Source organism: Photinus pyralis, unplaced genomic scaffold (genome assembly GCF_008802855.1).
Source record: "Photinus pyralis isolate 1611_PpyrPB1 unplaced genomic scaffold, Ppyr1.3 Ppyr1.4_LG6, whole genome shotgun sequence".
NCBI classification, from domain to species: Eukaryota; Metazoa; Arthropoda; class Insecta; order Coleoptera; family Lampyridae; genus Photinus; species Photinus pyralis.
In genome coordinates, this window is record NW_022170663.1 from 25,627,277 (window position 1) to 25,637,678 (window position 10,402).

The following is a 10,402-nucleotide window of genomic DNA, read 5'->3' on the forward strand; positions in this document are numbered from 1 at the left end:
ACAATTCAAGGATTGTTAGTGACGAACGGCATTTGTATGCACGAAACTAGATTTGACCTACTATCGCATAGATCGGCCTATTTGCATTTGTCAAATTGTTCTAGTCGGGAGGGAAGGAAAATTGCAGAATCCGCCAAGGATGTGATTTAAAGTTGTGAACTTGTGATCGAACTTAATTGTAAAATTTCCACTTTGCTGTTCCTATGCACAGACAATGGTGGTTAAAGGTTAATACGAAGAGGTCCCCGATATTGTTTGGAGACATTGACACTATGGCCTTTTGCTTAGAAATTTGCATACCTAATGTTTTTGATATGTATTTAAAAGGCGGCTCCCCCGTTCGTTCGATTTAGTTGACCCTTATCAATTGTGCTGAAAATGGTTTTAGAAAAAAACGGAGGAGTCGCACTCGCCCATCCCTTGCAAGGCGAGGAGATCGTCATTACCGGTAAGTCAGTGGTAGTGGTGATCAAACTGATGGTTCTTTACGAAAAGGGATGTCTGGGCGTTTTCCCGAGTCGGACGACGTATACCAGTACAGGAGCAACATCTACAACAAAGTCGACATGATCACCAGTGATAATCGACGCTGGTTACCGACCAACCCCGAGATACCCCATCGTATTGGTAAAATTAATCATCTCGAAAAACTGGACGCTGGTCAATTTGGTATATGACATGGTCCCGTAGCTGGGCGCAGGTCTCATCGTGAGTGTTGCAGGTTTGCATTACCACGAAGCCAACCAGATGGATCCCATGGTCAAGATTACCTTGGAGAAGGCGTACGAGGCGATCGTTGATGCTGGTTACAACGAGAGCGAGATGGACGGTGCGGACTGTGGTGTCTTCATAGGGTGCTGCTTTTCGGAAAGCGAGGAGGTCGTGCTTATGGCGACGATTGCCAGTCCGAACTTTGGCGTGACAGGGTACGTGATCATTTCCATTACTCTATGAAAGGAGTAAAACTGTAAATCGTCCTTTATCAACACGACGACGTCTCCCACCTCTAAATTGTCAGTCTGGTTACTCCATTTTCTCCTATCATGTAGGGAATCTAGACATTCGGTCGATTTTCCAAAAATTCCTCGTCATCTTTGGAGTAGTTTACATCAGGCCATTTGAGCTTCTTGCGGGCGCACGATCAAAATTTTATAAGTAAGAGGAAGGGGGGTGCCACTTCGCGCATCATTGATGTTGGAATGAGCCCCTGTGGGCCCTTCTTCCATTCCCATTGAGTGGCATGTTTTTCCACCCCCAACCACTACTGAACTCGGTGGTAAGTTTGGTAAGCGTGAAATATTGCACCATCTTCCATTAGTGACAAACGGGCCATAGAGATTTTTGAGATTCTTAAGGTTCTTGGGGTTCTTGAGACTTTTAAAGTTCTCGAGATTGTCGAAATTCTTGTTTGTTGAGGTTCTTGATAACCTTGAGATCCTTGATATTCTTGAGTTTCTTGAAGTTCTTGAGATTCTACAAATTTTTGAGATTTTTTAAATTCTTTTAAGATTCTTGAGATCCTTGATAGTCTTGAAATACTTGAGATTGTTGAGATTCTTCAGACTCTTGAGATTACTAATAGATTTTTGAGACCCTTGCGATTCTTGTGATTCTTGAGATTCATAAAATTCTTGAGGTTCTTCAAATTCTTCAGATTTCTCAGTTTCTTCAGAATTTTCAGATTCTTCACATTCCTCAGATTCTTCAGATACTTCAAATTTTGGAGAATCTTCAAATTTCTCAGATTATTTACGTTCTTCAAATTCTTCAGGTTCTTGTTGAGATTCTTGAAGTTCTTGATATTTTTGCGATTCTTGAGATCATTGAAATTGAGTTTCTTGAAATTCTAAAGATTTTTGAAATTCTTGAGATTTTTTAGATTCTTAAGGTTCTTGGGGTTCCTGAAGCTTTTAAGATTCTCGAGGTTGTCGAGATTCTTGAGTTTGTTGAGGTTCTTGATATTCTTGAAACACATCCATCATTTGTTCGTCTGAAAACTGAGCGTTCGTTCTAAAATTCAGCTCCTAGGTACCTGACCGGTGGTCAGCCTCGCTTATAGATCTACGAAGAAATTCTTGAGCGTGGATGCAATATCGCGCGGACTTCTCCACGGAATTGAGGTTGCTACCTTTCACCAGCTTGTCGCTGTTTCCCAAATTTGGTTGCAATCAGTTCTACCGTTTAGCCGGAAATGATAGTACAGGCAGACAGACCGACATCATCGTGGTTTTGGTTGATTCGGATTCCTGGTGTTTCAAAAAACGTGCGGGTGGTAAAAATGGATTGAATGGATCCTTCTTCTTTAGGGGTTCTCGATCGGTGACTGCCCAACGAATCAGTCACTACTTCAATCTACGAGGGCCATCGCATACTATTGACACGGCGTGTAGCAGCTCACTTTACGCATTGGAGCACGCGTACCGAGCCATTCGGACTGGTCGCTGCGACAGCGCATTGGTTGGTGGAGTCAGCTTGTGCCTAAACCCCACAACGTCCCTGCAGTTTTTTCGGTAAGTGATTGAGGATGTGGAAGGGTCTGGTAACGCAGTTGTTGCAGGTTAGGCGTTCTGAGTGCGGACGGGATGTGCAAACCGTTTGATGAAGACGCGAATGGATACGCACGCTCCGAGACCGTTTCCGTTGTGTTCCTGCAGAAAGCTAAGGATGCTCGACGAATTTACGCACAGGTAAAAAAACCCCTTAGTCAGCTCGGGTCTAGTTCTCTCTTGCAGTTGCTGCACACAAAAACAAACAGCGACGGTTACAAAGAGCAAGGGATCACGTTCCCGTCGAGCGAAATGCAAAAGGTCCTCTTAGACGACGCGTACGAGGAGTGCCAAGTGGATCCCGCCGTAGTCGATTTCCTCGAAGCTCACGCCACCGGTACCAAGGTCGGCGATCCCGAGGAAATGACCGCGATGGAACAAGTCTTCTGCACCAACCGCGACAGACCACTGATTGTCGGCTCTGTCAAGTCTTACCTTGGTCATCCAGAGGGCGCTAGTGGAATGTGTTCGCTGGTCAAGGTTCTGGTCGGAATGGAGGACGACTGCATTTTGCCAAACATCAACTACAACAAACCGCGGCAAAGCATAAAGGCTTTGGTCGATGGTAGAATGGTGGTCCCTGTGGACAGAACGTCGTGGCCGGAAAACGGTTCGGGGGTGGTTGCGATTAACTGCTTCGGCTTTGGTGGGTCGAACGCGCACCTTATTCTTAAGAGGTTCGAGCAACGAAAGGTTAATGGAGGACTGCCCGAAGATGACTTACCACGACTCATATGCGTTAGTGGTCGCGCACCGGAATCGCTGAAAGCCATCTTTGATGACATCGGTGGGCGTAAACTGGACGCTGAGTATTGCAGGATACTTCAAGAGGTATTCAAGTAAGTACCTTCCTCTAATTTCCCCTCAATTCTCCTGGTGAAGGAAAATATACGGTTTAAAGAGTCATTCGTTGGATGGGGATCATTTTAATCTGAATTACACGTACAATCTTTCCCGAGTCCAACATTCTTTTGTAAATGTTTTAATCAGGATCGCAGAAACTTTAGAACGTGTGAAAATGTTGTAGGAGTCCTAACTTTGAGCACCCTTACCGTGGGTACATCATCCACTCCAAGATTGGCGAGCTGAAACGGAGCTCGACAAGGTTCGACAGTAAGAGTCGCGTATGTCTGCTCCTTCCAAGAACAAGCTTGGAGCTCCTGGAGATCGGCAGTAGACTCTTCAAATTTTCAGCTTTTTCCGCGACCGTACAGAGGTGAGTAGACAACCCCAGGGCCGAAACCTCACCCTCACCTTACAGAATCGCATCACTCCTGCCGCCCCAGGTTGATATATCCAAGATAATCAAAAATTGCGAATGCAACAGCGGGCGAGAATTAGTACTCGCGAATTTAGGCATTCAGCTCGCCTTCATCGAGCTGCTCAAGGAGTTGAATTTATCGTTAGACTACACGGGGGGGATGTCCATCGGGGAGTTATCCGCTGGTTACGCAAATGGGCGGATCAACCTCGAACAGGCACTCGCGGTCGGGTACGAAATTTCTCGGCTGGTGAGCGACGATCTGCGTCTGGAGCACGCCATAAGTACCAAAAGCTCGGTGCTGTTGACCCGGCTACAAAAAGTGCTACCCCATCCAGAAGTGATACTTCATAGTCTACTAAATCCGAAACCTTTGGAGGAACGCTTGTTGCAACAGAGTCGCTATCCCGACCTAGCCGTTGTCGTGCTTGGTTCCGATCAAATTCGGCTGAACGGTTTCACCTTCTTGCACATTTCGAGCTTGGATGTCGTGACCTCATTTCTGGATGTGGTGGGAAGGTGAGTAGTGACTATGAAGCGACCTTTATTCCTGCAGATATATCTTGCAGCCTTTACATGTTGGGTCACAATCTCAACGTGGAAGCTCTGTACCCTCCAGTCAAGTGGCCGGTTAGTCGAGGTACGCCCATGATCTCGCCACTAATCAAGTGGAACTACGACATGGATTGGTTTACAAAACTTCACACGAAGAAGGTCTTGCATAAGGGAATTAACGTTATTCCTCTGGTTAATAAGGAGATTGACTGGACTATCCTACCAGGGCACGTCATTGATGGTAAGTAAGCGGTTCCTTTATCACTTATATAATGCTTAAAGTTACGTGTTCCAACAAATCTCCAAAGTTCTCCCAGATTTGTACTCCTTCAAAATTTATTGTACTTATAAGGATCACAGAAACGAAAAATTGTGTGGAACTAAAATCTGTTTAGTTCGCGTTACATGCTCTCCTAATATCAGTTCCCCCTTACACCATCTCGTATTAAGAGGCGCTCCTGTCTTTCATCTATTTCGTTGGGATTCTTAATCAGCACCATTGATCCAAACCCAGTCTGAACTTGCACGTATTTAGGTATGACGATAATGCCCGCAACCGGGTACCTCTTCATGGTCTGGGAGACGTACTGTAAAATTGTGGACGTTCCAATAGCCGGTTCTCGGGTGCGCTTCGACAACGTGCGATTCCACAAAGCCGTCCACATTTCCAAAATATCGGAGATGGAATTCAAGATCATCATCGGCCGAGGAACGAACAGATTTGAGGTAAATATAGTCTGGGCCAACCCTCCTACATAGTACACTTTAGATCGCAGACGCCGACGAAGTGATCGTTTCCGGAAGCATACACACTCTCTCAGAAACGGATGAATTTATTGACCTTGCCTTGTCACCGGAAGATGACGAGGGAATCTCTTTTGCGTCCAAAGATATTTACAAAGAACTACGTCTTCGGGGTTATAACTATTCGTAAGTGACTTGGCGAAGGTGATGGTTTGTACTGAATTTTTCTAGAGGAGCGTTTCGCGCCCAGGAGGAAAGCCATATTTCCGGATTGATCAGCTGGATTAAATGGGACCGTAATTGGATCGCATTCATCGATAACATGCTGCAGACGAAACTTCTCGGAGAAGATACCCGAAGTCTGTACGTCCCCACGTTCATCGGTCATTTGAAGATTGACGCCATGAAGCACTTCGAGTACGTTAAGCAGTTGGACAACCCATCTCTACTGCCTGTGTACAACCATCGCGAGGCAGATGCCATCAGGTGAGTTAGGCAGACTCTTCCGCGGTGATACTAATTAGTGGAGTAGCTGTGGAGGTATCGAGCTGCGGAAGCTCTACGCTACGCCAATTCTGCGCCGGAAGGTGACAGCCGAGCCGGTCTTGGAGACGCACAAGTTCGTACCGTTTGACACCGAGCTGCCCATGCAGTCTGCGGTGCGCGTCCTGGTGCAGATCTTCCTTGAGAACACACTCTCGCTGAAGGTTAAGATCGTGGAAGTCGCGCAAACTGACGCGATTGCTCCAATTCTGCAAGAGGCGTTGGATGATCAGCCGCTGGTTAAGACTGAAGTTACAATTTTGGGAGACGAAAACCTGACTGCCCCAAATTTGAAAGTCCACAACAAGGCGTTGTCCGCCGAGAAGAAATGCGCGATAGTCATTCTCGAGGGTGCATCGGGTAACCTTAAACTACTCACGGAGGCTAAAGGGGCTCTTAAGGAGAACGGCATTATTATCTCAAGGGAGAAAGGTGGGTTCGCTTCAAATTTCCCTGGTCTGGCGATTTTGGCGCAAGTAAAAACTGAAATGGAAACGCTGGTGTTGCTGAGGAAGGTTGTGGGTTATGCGAAAGAGCATGTGATCATGGCCAAGTTTGATGGTACGGCTTACGACTGGTTGCCCAAACTTCAGAGTGCCATGCGAAATGAAACCAAAACGTTGGTGGTGGTTCAAAATGAGCTCCTCAGCGGCGTACTCGGCTTTGTCAATTGTCTAAGGCGCGAACCTGGAGGAAGGAACTTGAAATGCGTGTTTGTTCAGGACGAGGACGTTAAATTTAACCTCTCCGATCCACGCTTCAGCGAACAGCTGAGCAAAGACTTAGCAATTAACGTGTTGAACCAAGGCGCTTGGGGTGGCTATCGCCATCTGCCGCTGGAGCGCTTGAAGGAGGTTGAAAGGCAGCACGTCTTCTGCAACCAGAACGTCGTTGGAAACTTGTCGACGCTCAGTTGGGTCGAAGGATTGCTCTCACGAGAGAACACTAAGGAACCCCAACGGACGGTTAAGGTTTGTACGAAGTTCCACCAGGTGATGGTTTAACGGATTGTCTAGGTATACGCCAGTTCCATCAACTTCATGAATGTTATGCTGGCTTCCGGTCGTGTTCCTTCGGAGGCGTACACAAAGGATCGGCTTATTTTGGCCACATCGCAAGGTATTGAGTACGCTGGGATTGATGCAAGGTAAATTCTCTTGCTGAGTAAACCTGGTGTAGCGTGCAATTGTAGGGGCGAGAGGGTAATGGGAATTGTACAGTTGGGGGCTATGGCCAGTTCCGTTATCCCTGATGGGGAGATGATCTGGAAGATACCGAGTGAGTGGACCATGGCGCAGTCTGTCAGTGTTCCCATTACCTACTCGACGGTGTTGTGCAGTTTCTTCGTGGTAAGTGTAGGCGTAGCTCTTCCGTCGTTTAGTAACACCTGTTTAAGAGCGCCCATCTCAAACCGGGACAAAGTCTTCTGATACACTCCGGAGCTGGAGGCGTAGGGCAGGCCGCCATTCATATCGCCTTGTTCTACAAGTGCCAAATATTTACCACTGTAGGTACCGAGGAGAAGAGGAAGTTCATCATGGAAACATTCCCTGAAATACCAGGTGAGCAAGTAAACTGCAACAAAAGAACTCATTCGGTCCGTAGCTAGCCACATCGGCAACTCGCGCGACACCTCCTTCGTGCAGATGGTTTTAAAGCACACGAAAGGTAGGGGAGTCGACTTGGTTCTAAACTCCTTGGCCGAAGCAAAACTAAAAGCGACTGTTCAGTGCCTTGCGCCGAAAGGCTACTTCGTCGAGATAGGCAAATACGACTTGGTCAATAGCAGCAAACTTGCACTCTCTGTACTTAGCGAAGGGCGTAGGTATGCCGGCTGCATGTTGGATATGTACTTCAGGGACTTCCACAATCAAAAGCACACACTTCAACAAATTCTGAGTAAATTCCTGAAACAAGGGGCGGTTAAGCCTTTGTCCCTTACCACCTTCAACATGGACCAAGTCGAAGAAGCCTACCGTTACATGGCGGCAGGTAAACACATCGGAAAAGTCGTCGTCAAGGTTCGCGATGAAAACCAGCAATCGCCCGAACTTTTCAAGGCTCTCCCAAGGTACAGTTTCTATTCAAAGGATCGCTAATGGCCGACCGTTCCAGATTCTCCTGCGATCCTTGCATGACGTATATCATTTTAGGAGGCTTGGGAGGATTTGGACTGGAATTGGTTGATTGGTTGATACTAAGAGGTGCACGCAAGTTAGTTTTGGTCTCTAGAAATGGTGTTCGAAATGGCTACGCTGCGTCCAGGCTGAGGTGAGACCAATTGCGATTAGCCCTTCACACAAACATCTTCCCTTAGGGCTTGGAAAACGTACGAGGCCGTCGTAAAGGTGGCCACAGAGGACGTCACCACCGAAAAGGGTTGCGCGCGGTTGTTGGAGAGCTCGGAGAAGCTTGCGCCCGTAGCCGCGATCTTCAATTTGGCGGTGGTTCTTCGGGACGACCTCTTCGAGAACCAGACGGAGGAGAACTTCCGAAACACGCTCTCGCCAAAGGCCCGTGCGACGCAGCACCTAGACACCTTAAGCCGACAGCACTGTCCGCGCCTACAGTAAGCTACCCCAACTTGATTCTTCGCACTCTACTAACCGCCCTTTAGGCACTTCGTTGTGTTCTCGTCGGTGTCGTGCGGAAGAGGAAATGCAGGCCAGACCACTTACGGCATGGCCAACTCCATCATGGAAAGAATCTGCGAGAAAAGGAAACGGGAGGGCTACCCAGGTTTGGCAATACAGTGGGGGGCGATCGGAGAGGTGCGCCTTTTGTCACCGTCCAGAATTCTTCACGTACTATTTTAGGTCGGCCTGGTTGCGGAAATGCAGGAGCAGCACAAAGAGATTGTTATCAGTGGCACATTGCAACAACGTGTCGCATCCTGTCTGAGCACCCTGGAAACCTTCCTCTTGCAAAACGAGCCCATCGTAGCAAGTATGGTGGTGGCGGAAAAAAAGAGCATCGCCGAAGGCGCCGAAAACGTCATCAACGCGATCAGGAGCATCATGAGTACGTTCACGTCCAGTACCAACTTCAATTCTCTTTCTTTGTTTAGAAATAACTGACATGAAGGCGATCAGCGAACACGCCACCTTATCCGAAATGGGCATGGACTCCATGACCGCGGTTGAAATTAAGCAGACACTCGAACGCGACTGTGAGGTCTTCCTAAGCCCTAAAGAAATCCGAACCCTCACTTTCGCCAAACTAAAAGAGCGGTTATCCAAAGAAGCATCTGACCCCGTAGCTCCAACCCCCGCTGCGCGCATTAACTTCTTCTTCGCCCACTTCCCCACGGAGGAGGAATCCAAAATACCATTAAAGCAACTGGAAAGTTTAGCTAAGAAAGAAGATGAGGCGCCATTGGCGATCTTTCTGCCGGGAATTGAAGGAGTAGCCGAAACCATGGAGTCCTTGGCTAAAAAGCTGAAGGCTCACGTGGAGTGCGTCCAGCACACAAACGACGCCAGCGACTTCCGCTTGGAAGCCTTCGCTAAATCACTATCAAAGGTAATTATTTCCATCATTTCTCCTTAAAAATCGGATTTTAGCTAATACCCCACGTCGAAAATCACTTCAACCTCGTAGCATATTCGTATGGTTGTGCTGTCGCGTTAGAGCTCGCTTCCACCTTAGAAGTCCGCGGATTGCTTGGAAAAGTGATTTTAATCGACGGATCTCCGGAAATGCTAAAGGAACTGATAAAGCAGCAGTATCCGTCGGAACACGAGCCGGAAGCCTCCTTGGAGACCGCCATATTGTTTAACTTGATCAATTCATACGCCCCCATGGTGGCAACAGTAGTGCCCCGGGTAAGCTTTGCCGCAGCCCACGCATTATTTTATTGATTTCTCTTAGGAAACTCTTCGCCAGTTGCGCACGTTGGAGGATCGCGTCGACTACTTACTCGACTTGATACCCGAAGGAGTTTCGCACTCGAAAAAGTACCAAAAGCAGGTGGCAATCGCCGTCTGCGCGAAAACGAAATCTGTATACAATTACGAGGCAAACTTTCCAAAGCTGAAGTCGGAGGTGACGCTAATCAAGCCGAACGAAGCGTCCGTCGTAAACTACGACGAGGACTACGGACTGCAGAAGTTGTGCGAGAAACCTGTTCGAGTTCATACGATTGAAGGGACCCACACAACCATCGTGCAGAATCCTGAGCTTGCCGATTTTATCAATAAAATCATCAGCAATTAATAAATAGTTGTAGTTGAATAGTAGTTCTCTTAGAGCCCCACCAGTTTCCTCAATTATTTGTAAAACCTAACCACCCATACCTAGGAAACAATGGGAAAGCAAACGGTCGCTTCACTTTTGACGTACCTTCATAGGTACTTAATTTGAGATAACCCTATCAACGCTCCTTCCGTTGTTGCTCGAGAGTTAATATTCCAGGAGAATGGCTGCTTTTCGAGGTCCGAAATATTAGGTTGCACTTGGGCTCATTATTGGATTTATTCACCACAGGATCGACATACTTGAATGCGAGTAGGGCATTCTGAGGAGATGTGGTCGATTTTGGTGCACATGGAGCAATGTATTGGTGCATGATTCAAAAACTGAATTTTTAGAAATTTAACAAAAACAATTGGTAATCGTATCAAAGATTTCATGAAAATTAATTCCTGGAAGATTCTTGGGCCTCTTGAAAATAACCGAACTTTTTATGACTTGTCTATAACTTTTGTTTGAGAAAGCTGATCGAAATAGTACGAATTGACTTGGATTCTACGCA

At 47.1% G+C, this 10,402-nt stretch overlaps 1 protein-coding gene across 1 annotated transcript; it reads left to right on the forward strand.

Moving 5' to 3' along the window:
* Positions 1-363: 363 nt before the first annotated feature.
* On the forward strand, positions 364-9,882 carry LOC116173286 (fatty acid synthase-like). Its single transcript, XM_031490658.1, has 24 exons — positions 364-448; positions 496-669; positions 722-926; positions 2,307-2,510; positions 2,558-2,687; positions 2,733-3,385; positions 3,574-3,762; positions 3,808-4,326; positions 4,377-4,603; positions 4,898-5,088; positions 5,132-5,292; positions 5,338-5,592; positions 5,639-6,620; positions 6,666-6,796; positions 6,842-6,998; positions 7,046-7,211; positions 7,255-7,720; positions 7,765-7,920; positions 7,967-8,218; positions 8,267-8,420; positions 8,466-8,670; positions 8,717-9,171; positions 9,213-9,473; positions 9,520-9,882. Exons 1-24 carry the CDS (start codon positions 379-381, stop codon positions 9,862-9,864), a joined length of 6,708 nt encoding a protein of 2,235 aa, XP_031346518.1. The 5' UTR covers positions 364-378; the 3' UTR covers positions 9,865-9,882.
* The last annotated feature ends 520 nt before the right edge of the window (positions 9,883-10,402 follow it).